The sequence below is a fragment of the Symphalangus syndactylus genome, chromosome 13 (genome assembly GCF_028878055.3).
Source record: "Symphalangus syndactylus isolate Jambi chromosome 13, NHGRI_mSymSyn1-v2.1_pri, whole genome shotgun sequence".
In the NCBI taxonomy this organism is placed as follows: Eukaryota; Metazoa; Chordata; class Mammalia; order Primates; family Hylobatidae; genus Symphalangus; species Symphalangus syndactylus.
The window spans coordinates 64,125,553-64,149,457 of NC_072435.2; the positions used below are offsets into that span (position 1 = coordinate 64,125,553).

At 40.8% G+C, this 23,905-nt stretch overlaps 2 protein-coding genes across 7 annotated transcripts in view; both read left to right on the forward strand.

Annotated features, from left to right (window-relative positions):
- NUP107 (nucleoporin 107) overlaps positions 1-12,241 on the forward strand; it is a 57,589-nt gene extending 45,348 nt beyond the window's left edge. For 3 of the 4 annotated variants that reach the window (XM_055240025.2, XM_055240024.2, XM_055240026.2), the window contains 8 exons: positions 439-589; positions 936-1,048; positions 2,283-2,385; positions 3,095-3,255; positions 4,348-4,473; positions 4,869-4,982; positions 11,375-11,542; positions 11,913-12,241. In XM_055240025.2, coding sequence (XP_055096000.1) covers positions 439-589; positions 936-1,048; positions 2,283-2,385; positions 3,095-3,255; positions 4,348-4,473; positions 4,869-4,982; positions 11,375-11,542; positions 11,913-12,020 — 1,044 coding nt within the window. In that variant the 3' untranslated portion in view covers positions 12,021-12,241. The remainder of the gene's footprint in view (positions 1-438; positions 590-935; positions 1,049-2,282; positions 2,386-3,094; positions 3,256-4,347; positions 4,474-4,868; positions 4,983-11,374; positions 11,543-11,912) is intronic. The other variant, XM_063614200.1, reaches the window with a different exon arrangement.
- A 3,426-nt stretch (positions 12,242-15,667) lies between these two features.
- The window catches only part of SLC35E3 (solute carrier family 35 member E3), a 30,319-nt gene continuing 22,081 nt past the window's right edge, over positions 15,668-23,905 (forward strand). The window contains exons 1-3 of one of the 3 annotated variants that reach the window (XM_055237079.2): positions 15,668-16,325; positions 17,470-17,580; positions 21,565-21,723. In XM_055237079.2, coding sequence (XP_055093054.1) covers positions 15,924-16,325; positions 17,470-17,580; positions 21,565-21,723 — 672 coding nt within the window. In that variant the 5' untranslated portion in view covers positions 15,668-15,923. The remainder of the gene's footprint in view (positions 16,326-17,469; positions 17,581-21,564; positions 21,724-23,905) is intronic. The other 2 variants (XM_055237081.2, XM_055237080.2) reach the window with 2 other exon arrangements.

Consider the following 23,905-nt stretch of genomic DNA (forward strand, 5'->3'; position numbering starts at 1 on the left):
TTAAAATTATTCTGGGCTGGACACAGGGGCCCATGCCTGTAATCCCAGCACTTCAGGAGGCCAAGGTGGACAGATCACTTGAGCCCAGGAGTTTGAGACCAGCCTGGGCAGCATAGTGAAAACCCATCTCTACTAAAAAAATACAAAAATTAGCAGGGCATAGTGGCATGTGCCTGTAGTCCCACCTCCTCGGGAGGTTGAGGTGGGAGGATCACCTGAGCCCAGGAGACAGGTTGCAGTGAGCCATGATCATGCCACTATACCCCAGCCTGGGTGACAGAGTGAGACCCTGTCTCAAACAAATAAATATAAAATAAAATTATTCTGTTTAGCAACATAAATCCACATCTGTATGAACCTCTCCTGAATACATTTGAAATTTTGAAGTATACTTTTTATTTTATTATTGACATACTTTGATCTTTTTCTATTTTTTAGCTTTTAATAAGAGAGAAACATACAAATCTTATAGCATTTTATACCTGTCATTTGCCTCAAGACCTAGCTGTTGCCCAGTATGCGTTATTTTTGGAAAGTGTTACGGAATTTGAACAGCGCCACCATTGCCTGGAGTTGGCTAAAGAAGCAGGTAAAAATGGTTGAAAACTTTGTCTTTTGGCCTTTCTAGGCAAATATTCATTTTGGCTGTAGTAACGTTTGTCCTTATAGTTTTAAATCTTACTTCTGTTGAGGGGAAAAAAGGAATAAAATTTTCAGGGAATTTCTGTTTTAGGACTAAAGTTACTTACGCTGTAACTCATATGTAAAATATCTTTTAATTCTGGCATTTTCTTTTATATAAATATCTTTCATATTTTACATATTTTATTTTTAAGGAATTACTGTTCCAAATTTACTGAATCATTATGACTATTTAGAGAATATTAGTATCAGTGATTAATCTTTGTTTTTTGTCGCTTCAAAAAATTATTTAGATTTGGATGTTGCAACAATAACAAAAACTGTAGTTGAGAATATTCGAAAGAAAGATAATGGTGAATTTAGTCATCATGACCTGGCCCCAGCCCTGGATACTGGCACTACTGAGGTAATTTGGGATGGGAGGGGCAGAGGTTTGTATAACTTCTAATAATCTTTTATGTTATTCCTTGGTGAACTTCTGCCTTTGTAAAAGAAGTTCTATTAGTTTTTCTTTTTTAAGAATGTTTCTTTGTCAGCCCAGACCTTTTAAATGTAAAGTCTTATGTAAAGGATTACTTATAGTAGTATATTAAAGGAGCTTCTTTAATAGAAAAAATCTCAGCTTTGGCTTGTTGCTCATCAGGTTGTTTTAAATACTTGATTAATCACTAACTTACGTAGCTTGCTTACTCATATTTTCAGAAAGGAATAGAAAGTTATATCTAAGAAAACTATTTTAGAGTAGCATTTTTTTTTTTTTTTTGAGACGGAGTCTCGCTCTTTCACCCAGGCTGCAGTGTAGTGGCGCAATCTTGGCTCACTGCAAGCTCTGCCATCCGGGTTCACGCCATTCTCCTGCCTCAGCCTCTCCGAGTAGCTGGGACTACAGGCGCCCGCCACCACGCTCGGCTAATTTTTTGTATTTTTAGTAGAGACGGGGTTTCACCGTGTTAGCCAGGATGGTCTCTATCTCCTGACCTCGTGATCCGCCCGCCTCGGCCTCCCAAAGTGCTGGGATTACAAGCGTGAGCCACCGTGCCCGGCCTAGAGTAACATTTAAAGGAATCACATGGTTAAGTTGGTGAGGCATGCAATATATAATTCCAGATTAATAATCCAGTAAGTTTTTTCTAAAATTTATTTTTATTTTCTTGAGACAACAAGGTCTAGCTCTGTTACCAAGGCTGGAGTGCAGTGGCGCTATCTCTGCTCACTGCAACCTTCACCTTCTAGGCTCAAGCCACCCTCCCTCAGTCTCCCGAGTAGCTGGGATTACAGGCATGTGCCACCATGCCTGGCTAATTTTTTGTATTCTTTGTAGAGAAGGGGTTTTGCCATGTTGTCCAGGCTGGTCTCGAACTCATGAGCTCAAGAGATCCACTCGCTTGGGCCTCCCAAAGTGCTGGGATTACAGGTGTGAGCCAGTATGCCCAGCAGTATTTTCTATAATTTGATAGAGAGCTCTTAAATATGAAAATACACTAAGGAAAGTTAGATGCTTTCATAATTTTGTATAACTTGAGAGAAAATGACGTTTACTGGAAGTACAGGTATAAGTTAATTCTACTAATTTGTAGAATATCTTTAAAAAAAAAAAAACCCTGATGTTCCTTTTTCTTTTTTTCCCCTTTAATAAATAGGAGGATCGTTTAAAAATTGATGTAATTGACTGGTTGGTATTTGACCCAGCACAGAGGGCAGAAGCACTGAAACAAGGCAATGCAATTATGAGAAAATTCTTGGGTATGGTATATTTTTATGCAGCTTCAAACTCCTGGGCTCCATTCTTCTTCCTACCTCAGCCTCCCAAGTAGCTGGGACTATGGGCATCCACCACCACACCCACCTAATTTTAAACAAAATTTTTCTAGAGATGGGGTCTCGCTATGCTGCCTAGGCAGGTCTCAAACTCCTGGCCTGAAGCAATCCTCCCACCTCGGCCTCCTGAAGTGCTGGGATTATAGGCATGAGCCACCACACCCAGACTTTTTATTCTTTTTTAAAACGTTTTTGTTCAAATTCGTGTATTTTTGAATGGGGGGGGGGTTGTTTTTTGTTTTTGATCCTTCCATACAGAGGAGAAAACCAGCCACTCTTTATCTATCAAACCTGGTATTATGAAACAAAATATATTTTAATGGTGAATTTTCATTGTCCTAATCAATTTTGCAAATAATCTCAAGGCTATCCAACTTTGAAAAATGAATTGCTTTAAGACATAGAAGTATGTAAAAGTAACTGCATTTGATGTATCCTTTTGTGATAGTATCACATTGAGATAGGAAAAAGCCAGTCTATCAGGTAGAAAGATCACCAAGACCTTTAACAGAGTGCCTTGGGCCCGGAAATAGTTACAGGTCACTGTAAAATTGGTAAACCAGTGATTTAACTCCTTTAGAAACCATTACAGAGAAGTCCATAGGCATTCAAAATTGTGTATCTTTTTTCACAGCATCAAAAAAGCATGAAGCTGCAAAAGAAGTATTTGTGAAAATTCCTCAGGATTCTATAGCAGAAATCTATAATCAGTGGGAGGAACAAGGAATGGAAAGTCCACTTCCTGCTGAAGATGATAATGCTATCCGAGAACATTTGTGCATCAGAGCTTATTTGGTGAGACTGTAAAGAAAGCCACAGATGTGCCTATCTTCATGATGATTTTTCAGATTCACTCTCAGAGTTTGAACTTTTTTCTAGAAGTAGTGTTGGTTCATCTTACCTCTCTTGTGACTATAGTGCTGACTCACCCACGAGGGGACTGACATCATGACCTTGTCTTAGCATGATTCTCTAATCAATGCCAACCAACTAAGATCATCTTACATGGTAGATAGTGTCTATGATGTCTGGAAGTTATGTTTTCTTAAGATTTTGTGATGCATGTCTCAGCTTTAAATTTCTGCTTTTTTCAATAACTGAGAAAAAGCAAGATGCTCTAGGTTTGTTATGACTAAAATAGCAGCATACTCATTCAAAATTCATTCAAGGCCAGATGCGGTGACTCACGCCTATAATCCCAACACTTCGGGATGCCAAGGCAGAAGGATCGCTTGAGCCTGGGAGTTCAAGACTGGCCTGAGCAACACAGTGAGACCCCTGCATCTCTACAAAAAAATAAAAACAAAATTAGCCAGGCATGATAGCATGTACTTGTAGTCCTAGCTACTTGAGAGGCTGAGGTGGGAGGATCACATGAGCCCAGGGAGTTGAGGCTGCAGTGAGCGGAGATCATGCCTTGTCTTCATTAGATCATGCACTCCAGCCTGGTGACAGAGCAAGGTCCTGTCTCAAAAACAAACAAAAAAATTTTATTCAATAAATAATTATGTAATTACAGTGGGTTAGGTAGTAGGGCCAAATCTGTGGATAGCACCCTATCCTTGCCCTCTAAAAACTAATAGGCTAGTTAAGAAGACAAGTACACATGCATATGTTACACAGCGATAAATGTCAAGATACATATACGATCAGGGTGCTCAGATTGGAGAATATGCCAGAAAACACAATATATATACCTTGTTTGTCACTTGACAAAACATTTAGTCATGATATGAGTTTTTGGAGGCAAAAAAATATATATTGAACAGTTTTATTTCTTGATGCTGCAAAATTATTTCAAGACTCAAATGTTAAAAATGTTGGTGAAACGATAAAAGTGAAAACTTTTGTTATTTTATATTTTGGTTTTTTTATTTTACATTTTAGGAAGCCCATGAAACCTTTAATGAGTGGTTTAAGCATATGAATTCAGTTCCACAGAAACCTACTTTGATACCTCAACCAACTTTTACTGAGAAAGTGGCTCATGAACACAAAGAAAAGAAATATGAAGTAAGTTAAATATGGATCTGGGATGTGCCTACTGCATCTTATAAATGTATGTTGTATATTTAAAGAGATCATTTCTTCAGCAACTATCTTTCGATCATAGCAGGTAACTTCCTGTTAATGTCCTGCTTTGGAAGATGCAATCTGTTTAGTTACTTTTCTGTAGGTAATTAACCAAACATGAAAAATGCCTTCAGGTGACATGAGCGTTCATTTACAAAGTTAACATTTTAGCGTTTTACTTAACTGTAGTTTGTTGATACTTATTTTTGTACTTGGCAGACTGAAACGTCAACTCTTTAGAATGATGTTCTATATGTATGTTCCTGTCTGTATTTTCCAAATACATTATTTATTGGGTTTTATCCATTATATGTCTGCCTTGTGTTGTTTTGCAGATGGATTTTGGTATTTGGAAAGGGCATTTGGATGCCCTAACTGCTGATGTGAAGGAGAAAATGTATAACGTCTTGTTGTTTGTTGATGGAGGGTGGATGGTGGATGTTAGAGAGGTAAGCTGTGTGCATTGTTTATAGCCAAAAACCAAAACACTCACCATGTTCTTTTTTTTAAATGTTCTGTCTCTAAATGGGAGCATCTACAGATTTTACATAATTGTAGATATAGCTAAATCCCATATTTTAAGCTAAACTGAAAATACTAGCTAGGGAATAGGAATATTTGATTCTTGGATAAACTATTAGTTCACATTTACTATGTTCACACAGGATACAAAAATCTAATTTTTAAAAAATTCTGGACCTAAAAATTTAATTATACATGTATATCACTCCATTTACAGATATAAAGATAACTCGAGTAGTATCAGTAAGGCATAGCTAAGGTAGGGGCTCTCACCTCTGGGCTGTCCATTTTAATGACCTGCAAACTTTTTAAAAATACTACAGGGTTCCACTCCCAGAGATTCTGGTGTAATTGGTCTGAGGTAGGGCTGGGGTTTATTTTTGTTTTTTTAATCACCTAGCCTGTGTTGAGAACCAGTTACAGAAGTATTAAGTGCCATAAGAAAGGCACCGGTCAAGTATTTTCTGAGTCCAGGAAAAGAAAAGATTGTTTCCACCTGAAAGGGAACTGGAACGTATGCTTGAAATGTATAGCATTTGACTGAATCTTGAACATACTGGTAGAATTTGGATGAGCTGAGATGGGAGAAAGGAAGGATACTGAGATAATAGTCATATAAGGGAAAGACATTGTAGCCTGACCCTGGTGCATGACAGAAACAGTGAGTAGCTTAGTTTATCCTCTATAGACCTGATGAGCTGTCTGAGAACTGGAAATGCGGGCTTCTTGGATATTCGATGTGTTATTTTGAACAAAGAAAACAATAAGGGCTCTTGGTATCTTTCCTTTTGCCATTCTTCATACCCTCATCTATTTAGTACTTTTTCTTTAATTTTAGCTGCTGCGTTTTTTTTAGCCTCTCTTCTCTGACCAGGAGGAAAAAGAATAGAGGCAGGACAGCGAACTAAATTTGAGCCCCTATTTGCCACTATTACTGATGGAGTAATTATCTTAAATGTCTCCACTTTATTTTTTCTTTTTTTGTTTTAGAGACAAGGTCTTGCTCTATCACCAGGCTGGAGGACAGTGGCTTTATCATAGCTCACTGCAGCCTCAAACTTCTGGGCTCAAGCAGTCCTTCTGCCTCAGCCTCCCCAGTAGCAAGGACAACAAGCACACACCACCATGCCTGGCCTTTTTTTTTTTTTTTTTTTGACACAGGATCTTGCTGTGTTGCCCAAGCTGGTCTTGAACTTCTAGCCTCAAGCTGTCCTCCCACCTTGGCCTCCCAAAGTGCTGGGATTACAGGCATGAGTCACTGTGTTGCCACCTTTTTTTTTTTTTTTTTTTTGAGAAAGTTTTGCTCTTGTCGCCCAGGCTGGAGTGCAATGGCACAATCTTGGCTCACCTCCCAGATTCTCTTGCCTCAGCCTCCCAAATAGCTGGGATTACAGGCATCCACCACCACGCCCAGCTAATTTTTGTACTTTTAGTAGAGATGGGATCGCACCATGTTGGTCAGGCTGGTCTCGAACTCCCAACCTCAGGTAACCCACCTGCCTTGGCCTCCCAAAGTGCCTGGGATTACAGGCGTGAGCCACTGCGCCCAGCCAAGTCTCCACTTTTTATCCTAACATTCGTAATAGAACTCCTTTGACTCATTTTAAACCTTCCGCAGGTTCCTCTGGCAAAACCTTTCTCATCTGATTCATGCTGATTCTCTTGAAGATAAAATTTTAATGTTGTAAAATGCTAATTAAGTGTCACTTAAATTTTGAAAAGACTTCAATGCTTTATTTATACATACCTCTTTGCTATTCTAATTATTAATTAAGTAGATTAGGTAGTGAAAGCTACAAAATAGTCTGGGGGTCTCATAAAATTGGAGTAGAGGCCAAGTGTGGTGGCTCATGCCTGTACTCCTAGCACTTTGAGAGGCTGAGGTGGGTGGATCACCTGAGGTCAGGAGCTTGAGACCAGCCTGGACAACATGGTGAAACCCCGTTTCTACTAAAAATACAAAAAAATTAGCCCGGTGTGGTGGTGCATGCCTGTAGTCCCAGCTACTAGTGAGTCAGGAGAATGGCCTGAACCTAGGAGGCAGAGGTTGCAGCAAGCCAAGATCGTGCCACTGCACTTCAGCCTAGGTGACAGAATGAGACCCTGTCTCAAAAAAAAAAAAAAAAATGGAGTTGAGATGGAAGGCAATGAATGATACACCATTTTGTTTCCTCAGGGATTTTAAAATCAATATTCAGTCTCAATTATTTCTTTAAAACTAATCCAGAAAAGAGATTTCTTGAACAGTTAAATGATTAATAACATTTTAATCACCTTTGTTGAGCCTAATACTCTTACACAGTCAGTGACGTAGGGCACTGTTCAAGGCCCCTGCTAACACGTGTCACTTGTATGTGAATTAGAAAATTGTAATTCTAGCTGGGAGTGGTGGCTCATCCCTATAATCCCAGCACTTTGGAAGGCTGAGGAGGGCGGATCACATGAGGGCAGGAATTCGAGACCAGCCTGGCCAATATGGTGAAACGCTGTCTCTACTAAAAATACAAAAAATTGGCCGGGCACGGTGGCCCATGCCTGTAATCTCAGCACTTTGGGAGGCCAAGGCTGGTGGATCACAATATCAGGAGATCAAGATCATCCTGGCCAATATGGTGAAACCCTGTCTCTACTAAAAATACAGAAAACTAGCCAGGCATGGTGGCACGTGCCTGTAGTCCCAGCTACTTGGGAGGCTGAGGCAGAAGAATCACTTGAACCTGGGAGGCGGAGGTTGCAGTGAGCCGAGATCGCGCCACTGCACTCCAGCCTGGCAACAGAGCAAGACTCTGTCTCAAAAAAAAAATAAAAATAAAAATACAAAAAATTTGCCGGGTGTAGTGGCTCGCACCTGTAATCCTAGCTACTAGGGAGGTGGAGGCAGGAGAATCGATTGAACTCAGGGAGGCGGAGGTTTCAGTGAGCCGAGATTGCGCCACTGCACTCCAGCCTGGGCAACAGAGGGAGACTCTGTCTCAAAAAAAAAAATTGGAATTCCCTTCCCTTACATAGATAGGTTCCGTGGCAAGTGCACACGACATGTAAGACAGAACACAGCCTAGATTTCAGCCCCACTGACTTGTTCGGCCAGCCACCCTTGTACAAGGCACGGCTGTACGCAACAGCCCTAGCATTATGTGCTGTTTTCGTATAGCTACCCCTCAAGTTTTTAAATAACTGGAATAGTCCCCTTAGTGTTGGGGCTGGTGGCACAGAGGGATGGCAGAGAGAATGGAGCAGGTAGGTCATCTTTACCTACCTTTCACTACTTCTACCTCTAGCACATTCTAGCCCAAGCCTCTTCCCTGGCTTCTCACTGTTCTTTATACAATTGTTCCTTATACGATGGACTAGTGACCCTTTCAGAATAAAATACATGCGACTCTCTTACCCAGAACTTTCTGATGCCTTCTTATTGCACTTGGAATAAAATCTGTCTTTCTTTTCTTGATGTACAAGAGTGTACATACATTTGTTTTGTTCTTTTTTTTTTTTTAAACTAACCCCCTAATCTTGTGTCCTACTGCTCTCCCGTCACTATATCCTAGCCTTCTGGGGCCTCTTCATTGGTTCCCCTCTGCCTAGAATGCTCCTTCGCCAAGATATGTGCATGGATGACTTTGTACTTCTTTCAGCAGCTGCTCAAATGTCATCTCTTTCAAGAACCTCTCCCCAACCCAACCACCCTATTTAAAATAGCATGTAGGCATGTGTACACACACACACACACACACACACACCTGTCCCTTTTAATCTCCATATCCTACATTAGTTTTCTTCATAGCACTTAGCACAATCTGATATAAAACATATTAATTTATTTGCTTTTTGTATGTCTACCCTCATTAGAATATAACTTTCATGAAAGGAGTAACCTTGTTTTCTTTATTTCTTTGAGTTTGGCACTTAAAATAATGCTGAGCAGATGGGAGGCTTTCAGTGGTACTTGGTAAATGAATGATACTGCATTACTGAGGTGAATGTACTGTCTTCAGATTAGGAATAGCTGTAATATCAGTACCAATCAACTCTTGCTATCAACACATATTAGGTAATGAGTTTTTCTCACATATAAGGCACGATATGGGGGGGCGCAGTGGCTCACGCCTGTAATCTCAGCACTTTGGGAGGCTGAGGTGGACAGATCACGAGGTCAGGAAATCGAGACCATCCTGGCTAACACAGTGAAACCCCGTCCCTACTAAAAATACAAAAAATTAGCCGGGCGTGGTGGCAGGCACCCGTAGTCCCAGCTACTCGGGAGGCTGAGGCAGGAGAATTGCGTGAACCCGGGAGGTGGAGCTTGCAGTGAGCTGAGATTGCGCCACTTTACTCCAGCCTGGGCGACAGAGCAAGACTCCGTCTCAAAAAAAAAAAAGTGGAAATATCCCTAGTGGAAATAATCCATCTGTTTTACATATTTACAGGCTATTTCAAAGCTTTTGTTCATTCAGATGAGAAAAATGTCTTCAGTTGTAGCAGAGCTGTTTATTTGCTTTTCCTTATAGCAATTTGCTGGGTCTGTCAGCCATTACCCTGGATAGTTGCTGGCAGCCCGCCCGCTAGTATCGGAATTCATTATAATTAGCAGAAGAGATTGCCTGCAGCACACTCTGATATTATGGCAGCAACAGGATTTAGGAAAAGCAAGTCTGGGTCCATCCTATGAGATAAGAAAGTAACCTGCTGCTTTTCAGGCAACAAGAAGTCAGAAGCCAGGGGCACCCGGCCTCTGTAGACAGAAAGACTACATTGGAGCACAAATGGAAAGGTCCAGAAAGAAGCAGTCCTCTTATTCTTACTGGGTTCTAGGTTGGGATCACTAATATGAATTACAAGTAAAACCTTGAAGCATTTTAAATCCACCTCTGAAGGTAGCAAGTATCTATTTGAGAAAAGAAATAAAGGTGCTTCCCTTGTAAAGAAGCACTTTAATATTTGCTTTTATGTATTTATGCTTCAAACAGGACCAAAATATTGATAGTAATTTTTCCTATGTTTGGAAACCTGACCTAAATTAGCCCAAATTAGTACAATTACTCTTTGGTATAATTACCAGATTATACTTTGTTGTTGATTAACCCCTCCACTTACATGTCCATTTGAAAAATGTTTTAGCAATTTAATATAGCCTCTCACATGAAGATATTTTTTGATATTCCATTAGGCTTTTCAAAGGAGCAGTTATTATTTTAGCTTGTCCTGTTTTTTTTTTTTTTCTACACTATTAGTGCTATTGATTTCCTTCCTATTTTTAAGATTATTTCAGAAACTGTAGTGTGTCATTTCTGTAATCCCAGCACTTTGGGAGGCTGAGGCAGGAGGATCACTTGAGCCCAAGAGTTTGATACCAGCTTGGGCAACATAGGGAGACCTCATCTCTACAAATAATAAAATTATTATTTTTTTTAAATAAAAAAATTAGCTGGGCATGGTGGCACATGCCTGTGGTTCTTAGCTACTTGGGAGGCTGAGGTAGGAGGATTGCTTGAGCCTGGAGATCAAGGCTTCAGAGAGCCATGATTGCACCACTGCATTCCAGACTGGGTGACAGAGTGAGATGCTGTCTCAGAAAAGAAGAAAAAGGTTAAAAAAGAAAAGAAAAAGAAATTATGTGGTTGGTTACTTTTTAATTATTTTAATTTTCAAATTTGTTGTAAGTAAATGTAGTGGGCATAAGAGGTTTATTCTTTTTTCTGTACTTTTACTGTTCGCATCGATTTTAAGAAAGATCCATGTATGTATAAAGGAATGCCAATTGTTTTTTCTGCTTGTTTTCCTCATATATCTGTTCTGACTCATTAATTGTATTATTCAAATCTATAGGTTCTGTTTTTCTGTTTTTAAAAATTATATAAGGAAATTATAAATTCCATTTTCCTTGTTTATAAGCAAAGTAGCCTGCAATGAAGTTGACCCTCCCTGTGTGCCCCTCCCCACATCGTCTTTTTCCCAGCAACAGTCATTGCTGTCAGTCTGTTGTGTCCCCTCAGGCCTCCTTAGAGCTATCTTTATTTATATGTGTAAACATCCAAGGGAGTGGTGATTGTTTTCTGTTCTAATTTTTGCTCTAATGATACTGTTTCTAATTCATTCTTTTTATGCATGTTTTTATTCAGGACACAGTAAGTTTATTAGAAGCATTTTATTTTCACTGTCATACCTCTGACCTCTCTGTAGTCTACTTTGTTCATCTTCATACTTTTTGCTGTTAAATTTTGTCTACCAATTACATTCTGGGTTTGATTCAGTACCTGGCTCTTCTTTTTGTAAGGATCTTTAGCTTAAATTGTTAAAATGATTTATTGATGTCTGTTTGTAGGATGCTGAAGAAGACCATGAAAGAACACATCAAATGGTTTTACTGAGAAAACTTTGTCTGCCAATGTTGTGTTTTCTGCTTCATACAATATTGCACAGTACTGGTCAGTATCAGGAATGCCTACAGTTAGCAGATATGGTATCCTCTGAGCGCCACAAACTGTACCTGGTAAGTTCTAGAGCATTGTAGTTTTAAATGTTAATAATTTGATATGCTCTGTAGTAATATTAATTTTGTGAAGATATGTTTACATTTGTAATTGTTCTTGGATTTTCTTAAATAGTCCAGTTTTAATGTTTTAATGTTTGTACTTTTTTCCCAAAATGTGTATATATTTGTAAGCAGTTAGAAATATATAGACTGACTCTGAGAATTCGCCTTGAAATTCCTGAACCACTCTAATTTACTAGCCTCTGGCTACCTAAATCTTAAAGAGGAATTTCTTCTTATATGAAGCTAATCAGATTGATTAGGTAACTAAGTTCATACTTGTCTACTTGTCTTTGTTCTCATTCTTATTTCTCTTTTTAAAAACCAGGTATTTTCTAAGGAAGAGCTAAGGAAGTTGCTGCAGAAGCTAAGAGAGTCCTCTCTAATGCTCCTAGACCAGGGACTTGACCCATTAGGGTACGAAATTCAGTTATAGTTTAATCTTTGTAATCTCACTAATTTTCATGATAAGTTTTTAATAAAATATACATGTTATTAGTAATTTTTTCTTTTGCATTACCATGTAAAATTTAAACATTTGAATTTTGTACTTTTCAGAATATTATCGTGACACTTTGAACATGTAGGTATATCAGCGTTTCTCTGTGTGCTTATTAATAAAACTATATAAAAAATAAAATTTTCTGTTTTTAAAAATTCCAGGATTGTCTCTTTATCATGTAATAAGAAAATTAAATTTTCTATTCTAGTTTTTTCTGTAATCATAAGCATTCTGATATTTTAAAATCATAAAGATGATGGAAAGTAGGTTTATTTTTAAGCTAGGTACGTAATTTTTTATTTATCATAAAATTTAGTATTTTTGAATATAAAAATTAAGAAGATGACTATAACAAGAATTTTCTAACATAACATGCTATTATTATTTTAGTTATTTTGAAGACATTTCTAGTTTAGCTTTCATTTAGCAAACTTCCTATCAAAATAAGAGAATATAAAGACTTAGTGTAGTACCTGGAACACAGTAAGCACTGAATATATTGGAGATTACAGATCCAGCTCTTCTAATAGGGGAAATACTATAAGTACATTTAAAAGGTGTCATTTAAAAATACAAGTAGTAGCTGGGTGCAGTGGCTCACGTCTGTAACTTCAGCACTTCGGGAGGCCGAGGCAGGCAGATCACCTGTCGTCAGGAGTTTGAGACCAGCCTGGCCAACATGGTGAAACCCCGAATCTACTAAAAAATTACAAAAATTAGCCGGGCATGGTGGCAGGCACCTGTAATCCCAGCTACTCAGGGGAGGCTGAGGCATGAGAATCTCTTGAACCTGGGAGGCAGAGGTTACAGTGAGCCGAGATCACGCCACTGCACTCCAGCCTTGGGGACAGAGTGAAACACTGTCTCCAAAAAAAAAAAGAATTACAAGTAGTCTGAGCAGGAAGAACCTATCTCCAGCTGAAAAGACTCTCTGGAAGTAGTATTGGGTTGGGGTTTGAGTAATGCACTGAATTTGCAAAGGCAAAGAGTGACACAAGAAGGATGAGGCTCTATAGATTAAGAAATCAGTATGAGCAAGAAATGATAAATGCTGGGCATTATTATGAACCAACAAATACATCAAATAGGCTAGAGTGTAGGGCTTATAAACAGGAGACAACTAAAAGAATGTGATTCTAATAGAAAACAGTAATTCCCCAAACTTGCTAATCATCTAAGGAATTTCTTGAATACGTATTTATAGATGCCACCCCTAGAGACAGCTGGTTTGGGAAGCCTGAGATGGGATCATAGAATTTGATCAGCTCTACATTATGTGCTTTTTTTTATTGTTGTTTCTCTAAAGAATTCATCTTGTCTTCCTGTTTTCTTTATTCCTACTAATAGGCAAACGATTTTTACAGCTCATGCAGTCCTGTAATCATGATTATTGCTATGCTGCTTTGCAAAAAATAAAAACAAAAAATTCATACCAAAACAAATACAGACTAGATTTGGGGTGGGGAGGGGAAATAAGTGAGTTTTGTTACTTGCAACAAACTATATATATAGAAACTTTGTACAACCTAGGGTGACTATTTCCAAAGACTGTTACCTATTTGTTGAACAACAGTGGAAAACTACTTAGCCTAAATGAGGAGGAGGAATATTGTATGCTTCCATCGTAACCATATGTGGGTAAATGGACAAGGTCTGTCATCTATTTAGGAACTTGTTTTGCATGCCCCCCACTCTGTATTCATCTTTTGTTGTGCCTTGTTTTTTGAATGTACTTTAAAAACAACAACAGAAACCCACTAAGGTTGTGGAATTACAAAATTCCTTTAACCTTAGACTCTTAATTAGGATGCCCTCACATGGACTTGTTTTTAATTTTTATTTATTTATTTATTTATTTATTTTTGAGACAGGGTCTTGCTCTGTCTCCCAGGCCGGAGTGCAGTGGCATGATATCTCACTGCAAACCTCCGTCTCCTGGGTTCAAGTGATTCTCCTGCCTCAGCCTCCCTAGTAGCTGGGATTACAGGCGCCTGCCACCATGCCTGGCTAATTTTTGTATTTTTAGTAGAGACGGGGTTTCGCCATGTTGGCCAGGCGGGTCTCAAACTCTTGACCTCAAGTGATCCACTTGCCTCGATCTCTCAAAGTGCTGGGATTACAGGCATGAGCCACTGCACCCGGCCAGTTGGACTCCTTTGAGCCCTTAGGGAGTCAATGTGTGTTTTGCTGCTTATTTAAATATAGTTCAGTTGGAGCCCCAAGAGTGCCAATGTGCTCCTTAAAATTCCCAAATGCCTCTGTCTTCCTGAACACCAGAAGTGGTGGGCACCTGAGTGGGAAATTTCAGGCAACTTAATTTAGTTCCTCAGTGCCTAGTCTTGAAGAACTGGGTTTTCATTCTAGGGAAGAAACTCAGGGAAGGGCGTGTTTCCTATCACAGGTTCACATACTAATTTTTAAAAACTTTTCTTGGTGTGACTTATGCCAAGGAATTATGAAGACTTTTTCCTTGAGTATTGCATGAAGGCTACAAAGGTGGAACAGGCATGTCCTGGGTGTGAAAGTTTTAATTTCCCTACCTCATTTATTTATTTAATTTAGAGATGGGGGTATCACTATGTTGCCCAGCCTGGCTTCAAACTCCTGGGCTCAAGCAGTCCTCCCACGTCAGTCTCTCAAATAGCTGGGACTACAGGCCCATGCCACCATGCCCTACTTCCTCATTTATTTTATATTTTTTGTACCACAGTCTCTCTCTTTTTAATTTTAAGACTGCTGAATTAATCCTAGACTCTGTCTTAAAACTAAGAATTGACGTATTGGCAGGAACAGCTGGACATTCAAGATGTTTTTGTGATTCCTTTTTTAAAAATCACCTTTTGTACCTGTAATATCTACAATATATAATCTTTCTTTATCGACTTAAGGAGGAAGGAGAAAGGAAGAACTTGACTTCTGTGTGAAGGACCTTACTGCAATGTCGATCAAGACTTTACTCAAAGTTGTATCTCTTAGTCATTGCACCTGACCTGATCCAAAACCTATATATATATATTTATATGCACCCCTAGAGACAGCTGTATATATATACAGTTTTGCCAGGTTGTGCGTTTTTTTCTCCAGTTGTAAGTGAACACAGTAGCACTTGTTTACATTGTCAAGGGGACATCTTTAGAGAACACATTTTCTCACTGTTGAGCTAATAATGCTTTGTGAATGTGTGATCTAAGGAAAAACCCTTGTAGTTATACCCGATGATGCTGTCTGTTGGAAAGTAAATTTTGAATGTCTTTTTCCAAAAATAAAAGTATGCTTTCAATAAGTTCTTTCCCCTCTCTGGCGAGGGCTAAGTTTTCTCAGCATTTAATACGTAAAATTGGCTAACAGTGTCTGCACAGCCAGAGAGAAGTTATCTAGCAAATCGGGTCAATGACACACAGGAAACAAAACTCAAGAAAGGGGTCCTAGATTGGTCCAGTCAGGTAGGCGTTAGGTGACCACGGGGGTCGGGGACCCAGAGGATAGGACCCAAAGACGCAAGCGTCGCGCGCCCAAGGCTCAGCGCGCCTGCGCAGGGTAGCGGCCGTTCGCCCGCGGCTCGGGGGCGGAAGTACGGGAGCCCCGAGTCACGTGGCTGCTGGCGGAGATGGGCGGGGCGTGGGACGTGCTGCCGCGTCCTAGCTGGCTTACAGGGCGGCGGCGGGGCGTGTGTCCTCTGTTAATAGTGCTACTCGCCCGGGGTTGATCTGTGCATGCCACTCCTGGGTCAGACGGTGAGGTCGGCGTCTGCGAGGACACGGCGGTGGAGGAGAAGGGCAGCCGGAGACAGGCCGGGCGCCCCTTCGGAGGCTAGACGGCCCCGGCTTCGCGGTGATCATGGCATCGCTGGTGGACCGAGTGCGGGGCCACGGGCGAATCGCCGCAGGGCTCCTGTTCAACCTGCTGGTGTCCATCTGCATTGTGTTCCTCAACAAATGGATTTATGTGCACCACGGCTTCCCCAACATGAGCCTGACCCTGGTGCACTTCGTGGTCACCTGGCTGGGCTTGTATATCTGCCAGAAGCTGGACATCTTTGCCCCCAAAAGTCTGCCGCCCTCCAGGCTCCTCCTCCTGGCGCTCAGCTTCTGTGGCTTTGTGGTCTTCACTAACCTTTCTCTGCAGAACAACACCATAGGCACCTATCAGCTGGCCAAGGCCATGACCACGCCGGTGATCATAGCCATCCAGACCTTCTGCTACCAGAAAACCTTCTCCACCAGAATCCAGCTCACGCTGGTGAGTAGCTTCAGCTTCCCAAGGCGCCGCTCTCCCGACCCACCTCCTGCACTGGCCCGGGAAATTCGAACGCACAAATCCACAAATGAGTCATCTGTGGGCATGTGAACTTTTAGGCTTATTTTGGGGAGGGGGGAAAAGGCCATCTTGTCAACCCAGAAGAGTGGGCTTGTGTGAGTTTTAGTAGCTGCCATTTGATGGAAATCGTTAAATGCTGTGATCGATAAGAAAAAAAGTTGTATTGGGTGGTACAGTCCATTGTTATAAGAATATCTGCAAAAGCTCAAACTGAAAAACAGCCTTTCTCCCCCAGGGGAATCAAATCATGTATGATAAAACGTGAAAAGATTTAGCATAAAGTAGGTCTCAAAACGTCTGCAGCACCATACTGCAGAGCTGTCTGCATCTTTAAATAAAAGGAGGTGGACTCAATTTTAGCACTTAGTAACTTATTATATTTAAGATCTTTTTCTATTTTTTTTTTCTTTCTTTTTTTTTTTTGAGACGGAATTTCACTCTTGTTGCCCAGGCTGGAGTGCGATGGCACGATCTCGGCTCACCGCAACCTCCGCCTCCCGGGTTTAAGCGATTCTCCTGCCTCAGCCTCCCGAGTAGCTGGGATTACAGGCATGAGCCACCACGCCCGGCTAATTTTGTATTTTTAGTAAAGACGGGGTTTCTCCATGTTAGTTAGGCTGGTCTCGAACTCTGACCTCAGGTGATCTGCCTGCCTTGGCCTCCGAAAGCGCTGGGATTACAGGCGTGAGCCACCGTGCCCGGCCTTATATTTAAGGTCTTTATGCTTTTATTGTTTTATATTTATGCTTATGCTGTTTAGACGCTAGTTTGGAGATCCATTTACTCACTTTTGTATTCATGTGGTATTTTCTTGCAAAGTGCAATATATTTACCACAAATTTAAAATGGAATTAAATGTGAATATCAATATAGATTTGTCATATTTCACGTTTAGGAAATAGGATTAACAACCAGTTTTCCCAAGTCAAAAAAGAAAACGTTTATACAGGTTCATTGTTTCCCAGTTATGTGTTTATCATTAGCCTTGTAAGACATTGTGAAAGGACTACTAAATTTTTGTCTCTTGAATTTAATCTGAACAACATTTACCTCTTTTTCGTTACAGATTCCTATAACTTTAGGTGTAATCCTAAATTCTTATTACGATGTGAAGTTTAATTTCCTTGGAATGGTGTTTGCTGCTCTTGGTGTTTTAGTTACGTCCCTTTATCAAGTGGTTGGTAATTTTTTTTTTCTTTATGTGCCTTTTTAGCAGATTTCATAAATTTTGAAGCTGTATTCCAAGGTTTAGAAAATACAGTATAGAGACAATAGACTGTTGGGAAGAAAGCGTAATTGCATAAGTTGTCTGACTCAAGGTGAAGAGAAGAAAGGAGACAGAGAAACTTGGGTGTGTGATGCTCACCAAATACCTACCTGTTTGTAAGTGTATAATATCCATGCTTAACAGTCTCAGCTTGGGGTGAAGTTATTTTCTGGGAAATCTTTACAAAATATGTAGTAAGACTTTTTACTTCCTAAGTTTGTTATGTTTTCTGTTTAGTCTTTACTTTTAACATTGTTGTGAAGGAGTGAGTGTACTTCCAGAAGTCTGAACAGTAATGAAAAATTTCAGATTTTTAGATGTTTTTGCCTCAAAAATTATACTGCTGTTACAACTTGTTTATTGGCTTTTAATAATTTGTCTAATATAGATTATTATAATAATATTATTACTATAATAGAGTAATTTATATTAATGAATATTTTTCCATTTGTGCAAGCACAGTGCCTTGCCTATAACAGATATTCATTAAAAATGTGTTCATGGATTCACTTACTTCATTACCATAAAATCCTAACAAGTATGGTTTTTGATTCTTATTTAGTGAAGAAAAAATAACTTGCTGTAGGGGACAGTGAAACAATATTCTCTCTATACTGAAAACCTTGGTCTGGAAATTCTGGGTGTGCCTGCATGGGGAATCAAAGCCAAAATGTGTAACCAATTTTACTTTTTTCACAAACATCCACAGGTTATAAACTAAGGCTTTCTTGTTAGAAATTTTAGGAGTTCAGTAATAGAGCCCTGGCATCTTAAACATTCTAGTAGTGATCATGTCAGAGACAGTGTTTGAAAATATTCTGCAGGGAAATACATTTCCTAGTGGCAGAGAAGCAATTTAAATAAAAGAAGAGGCTAGTGAACATTCCTATTCATCTTTCTTGTTAAATGCACTTGTTTTTGCCTAGTATAGGCAATTTATTAAACGGAGCAAGAAATTGTACTCCTTATACGTAATGGATTCAGAGTATTCACTATCTCTGTCACTATGACCATTTTTGTTCACACAAGTCTCAAAATTGCTATAGATTAGAATCAAAGGATTCCATATCCCTAAGGTAGATATTTGAAATGAGATTGACCAAGGAATGATTGTAGATTAATGGACAGTTTCTTATCAGTAAATGGTAAAGGTACTATTACAAAATAGGTATATTCCCAAAACATTCCTCTTAAAGAAAGTTGTATCTGCCCACAGTATCTTGGGATAATTTCTATGTTGTTTCTCTTATACTGCTGGAGACATTAAATGGAGTTAAAAGACAAGTGACCAGCTATTAGCTTGAGTTGTAGAAAGATGGTTGACTCATTCATTCATTCAGCAGACATCTTTTCTGCATTATGTTCACCCTTGAGGATACAAAGATGAAAAGCAGCTACAGTCCAGCAGTGTAGAAACACAAGGAGACAGCTGATCACAGTAGCGTATGTACCCCAAGGTAGGAGGAAAGTTCTCAGGAACACCAAGGAGGAAGTGGCAGCTCTAAAAGAGGGGCGGTGAGGTAAGACTTTATGGAAAAGTTAACAATTTAAATTGAATGGCACACAGAAATGAGCTCAGCAGGGAAGGACAGCTGGTCTCTTCCTTGCAGTGTGCGTGCAAGTCTGGAGCATTTTTGGAGAACTTGATTTGTTTGGTGAGGCTAGGCAGTAGGTGCATTGTGAGAAGACAAGGCTGAGGAGTGGGTGAGACCAGATGTCAGGGTCGTGAAGCCATGCTAAGGAAGTGTATCTTTATTGAGCACGCACCAGGAGAGGAGTTCAGACAGGGACTGACTTGATCATTCCCCTGTCTTTAGAAAAGTAACTGATGGCAATGAAGGGTGGGTAAGAGGGAAGGAAGGGTGAAAGGCAGAGCAGTCAGGAACCTACCTGTACTTCACGGGACAGGCAGGAAGGGTCTGGGCTAGGGCAGTGGGAATGGACAGGGAAAGGTTAAAAGGCACTCCAGGGGCATTTTGGGGAACATAGGAGAACCTGACTGACTGTGAGAGTGAGGAAAGTAAGGCTGTGATCCCTGAGGGAGATTATATCATCAATTATTGGAACTACACAAGAGGAGCCCATTTGTAGAAGAAAGGCACCAGTTGATTTTAAACAAGTTCCTGCAGATTATATAAGTAGAGATGGCCAGGAGACTGTGGCCAATATAAGGTTAAGGATGCTCAAGGGATGAGGGAAGAGCAGTAGATCTCAGCAAATAGTAAAAGACATCAGTCAGGGTGATGAAAGAGGAAGGCAGACGTCTGCCTTAAAAACTGTAAGTGCAGGAGGCAGTGAGGGAGGAGTACAAACCAGAGGGTAGTTCTTCCAAGCAAAACTTGCAGGTTTTGCAAAGAGGGCTCGCAGGAAGGGCCACAGGGAGTCTGGACATGGCCATGGAGGTCATAGTGCCCTTAGGAGAGCATTAGAGGGGTGGCGGCAGGAGCCAGGCTGTGCTGCATTGAGGGACAGTGGAGGCCTGAGAGCCCCTGCTGTTCCAGGCAGTCCTGTGGTGAAGACACGCGACTGCCCGGAGAGGCTGCAAAAGGAAAGGGGGGTGAGCACACACCCTCTGTATCCGTTTTTGCTCGCTGCTGTGCCCCGAGGAGCAGGCAGCAGAAGAATCAGTTCTTTGTCCTTCATATTCACAGAGGACTCTTAGTTAAAGCTGGCAGGAGTATGGTTCAAATTCCCTGCTCTTCTATTTTTGTCTTGATGAATTTCTATAGACTTAGAGTTTATGTAACAAGATACCCAGACCTACAGGAACAAGAAGTATGTAGAAGTCATTCAGAAGCCTAGCTGTTCTTGCCAGATCTGATCCAAACAGTCCTGTTAAAGCTTCTTCAAAGCCTCTTTTTCAGTTATATTTGTGAAGCATTTTGTGGACGAATGGGATTTGAGGTCTTGAGATGTTGTTTCCACTGAATGGTATGGTATTTTAGGGTTAGTGATTATCCAGTGTATCTAGGTGTATTGGTGGGGGATGAGGAATAGTATCCACAGAAAAGTCATCCAAAGAGAGGGAAATTTCTTCTACCATTGATTGGGTTTTCCAAAGCAACTGACAAGACCACATACCTTTTCAAGCCACATACATTGGCAGCCATCTCTAATCTGCCCCATGCCCCATTGTCATCATGTCCCCCCAACCTCTGTCTTCCTTTGTTTTTTGTTTTTAGACAGAGTCTCGCTCTGTCACTGAGGCTGGAGTGCAGTGGCGCGATCTCAGCTCACTGCAACCTCCGCCTCCTTGGTTCAAGCAATTCTCCTGCTCAGCCTCCCGAGTAGCTGGGACCACAGGCGCATACCACCACGCCCGGCTAATTGTATTTTTAGTAGAGGTAGGGTTTCACCATGTTGGCCCGGCTTGTCTCGAACTCCTGACCTCAGGTTATCTGCCTGCCTTGGCCTCCCAAAGTACTGGGATTACAGGTGTCAGCCACTGCTCCTGGCCCCTGTCTTCCATTTTTAAAATTTTGCCATTTTTAGAAAGAAATGAAGTCCAACACTGCATCTGTATTCCTAATCACCTGAATTTCTATTTCTCCCTTATTTTCCCAAGATCTTTTATCCTTGTAGGCCCTTATATGCATTTATTTTTCCCTGTTTACTAGGATCAGGTAGAAGGAAATAGAGGGCTTTTCTCCTCCTTCTAAGAATTGAGAAGAAGCTAGATTATCAGAATTAAGTTTATAGAGCTATTTTCATCCATGGTGCTTAAAGGGCATTCATATAGCTTACTGGTCTTTGAAATCTTGTAGAATAATTAGACATTTTATCTTCCCCTACTCTATACCCCACATTCCCATCTTTGTGACTCTAGTTGTCGCATCTTTGATTATGTGATACTATTTCTTTTGTGCCAGACATGTTTTATCTCCTGATTTTCAGTGGGTAGGAGCCAAACAGCATGAATTACAAGTGAACTCAATGCAGCTGCTGTACTACCAGGCTCCGATGTCATCTGCCATGTTGCTGGTCGCTGTGCCCTTCTTTGAGCCAGTGTTTGGAGAAGGAGGAATATTTGGTCCCTGGTCAGTTTCTGCTTTGGTAAGTTCTAATTGATTTGATATCTAAGAAACAGTATAACAATAACTCCTCCATTATTAATGTAATTTTTAGTTTTCAGAGCACTGTGTCCAATCCATTTTCACATTTATCTTCATAATCACCATATAAGGAGGTAAGGTAAGGATTCTTTTTCAGATGAAGAAATTGAGGCACACAAAAGTGAAGGGACTTGCCTAGAGTGAGGCAGCTACTCAGTGGCAAAAGCAGGACTATAATTAATGTCTTCTGATGCCTGGTTACTGTTCTGACCATGTCAAGCTAGAGCCCACAAATAATTTGGACATTTAGATTAAGTTAAATTTTTTTACAATGAAAACGTAGCTTTATAATCACTATATCGATTTTGAACATATGTAAAAATATAAAGAAAGTGAAGGGGCCAGGAACAGTGGCTCACTCCTGTAATCGCAGCACTTTGGAAAGATGAGGTGGGCAGATCGTTTGAGCCCAGGAGTTTTAGACCAGTCTGGGCAACATAGGAAGACCTCATCTCTACAAAAAATTAAAAAATGGGCAGGGTGTGGTGGCTCATGCCTGTAATCCCAGGACTTCGGGAGGCTGAGGCAGGTGGATCACTTGAGCTCAGGAGTTCAAGACCAGCCTGGCCAACATGGCGAAACCCAGTCTCTACTAAAAATACAAAAAAATTAGCTGAGGCTGGGTGTGGTGGCTCATGCCTGTAATCCCAGCACTCTGGGAGACCAAGGCAGGCAAATCACCTGAGGTCAGGAGTTCAAGACCAGCCTGGCCAACATGGCAAAACTCCGTCTCTACTAAAAATACAAAAATTAGCCAGGCGTGGCGGCGCACACCTATAATCCCAGCTACTCAAGGAGGCTGAGGGACGAAAATCGCTTGAACCCGTGAGGCGGAGGTTGCAGTGAGCTGAGATCACACCTCTGTCTCAAAAAAAAAAAAGGAGCTGGGTGTGATGGCATGCTCCCTGTAATCCCAGCTACTCAAGAAGCTGAGGCACGAGATTTGCTTGAACCTGGGAGGTGGAGGTTGCAATGAGCCAAGATCGTGCCACTGCACTCCAGCCTGGGCCACAGAGCAAGACTGTGTCTCAAAAAAAAAAAAAATTGAAAAATTAGCCAGGCATGGTGGCACATGCCTGCAGTCCCAGCTACTTGGGAGGCTGGGGTGGGAGGATCACTTGAGCCCAGGAGGTCAAGGCTGCAGTGAGCCAAGATAGCACCACTGCATTTCAGCCTGGGCAACAGAGTGAGACCCTGTCTCAAAAAAAAAACCAAACCAAAACAACAACAACAAAAGAAAGTGAAGGGCCCCTGGAACCCTATCATACTAAGGTAATTACCTTTACCATTTTGGTGAGGATCATTTCATGGATCTCTTTTGTATAAACACATAGGTACACATGCATGTGTGTATAATTTTAGATATGGAATGATATCATAGATGCTATTTTTATTGCGGATTCCTCTTCCCCAGCCTTCCTAGCCACACGCTCTTCCACATTCCATTACCCCCTAATCCGTGCCCCTTGAAGTCATGTTAACTTTCTAAGTGCTTGTTCTTCCATATTTTTCTCCATGCTGTAAATATCCATATAAACACACACACACACACACACACACACACACACACACCAATTAAACATCTATTTCTTTTCTTTTTTTTTTTTTTGAGATGGAGTCTTGCTTTATTGCCCAGGCTGGAGTGCAGTGGTGCAATTCTCAGCTCACTGCAAACTCCGCCTCCTGGGTTCAAGCGGTTCTCCTGCCTCAGACCCCCGAGTAGCTGGGACTACAGGCGCACATCACCACGCCCAGCTAATTTTTGTATTTTTAGTAGAGACAGGGTTTCACCATCTTGGCCAGGATGGTCTCGATCTCTTGACCTCGTGATCCACCCGCCTCGGCCTCCCAAAGTGCTGGGATTACAGGCATGAGCCACCATGTCCAGCCACATCTGTTTCTTTGACAAAAGTGGAATCCTATTACATATGCTTTTCTGTATCTTGCTTTTCTGACTTAATAATATCTCCTAAAAATCTCTCCAGCGCATTCTTTTCAGGGTCTGTTTTGTTGTTGTTGTTTTTGTTTTGAGACAGAGTTTCACTCTGTCACCCAGGCTGTAGTGCAGTGGCGTGATCTCTGTTCACTGCAACCTCCACCTCCTGGGTTCAAGTGATTCTTGT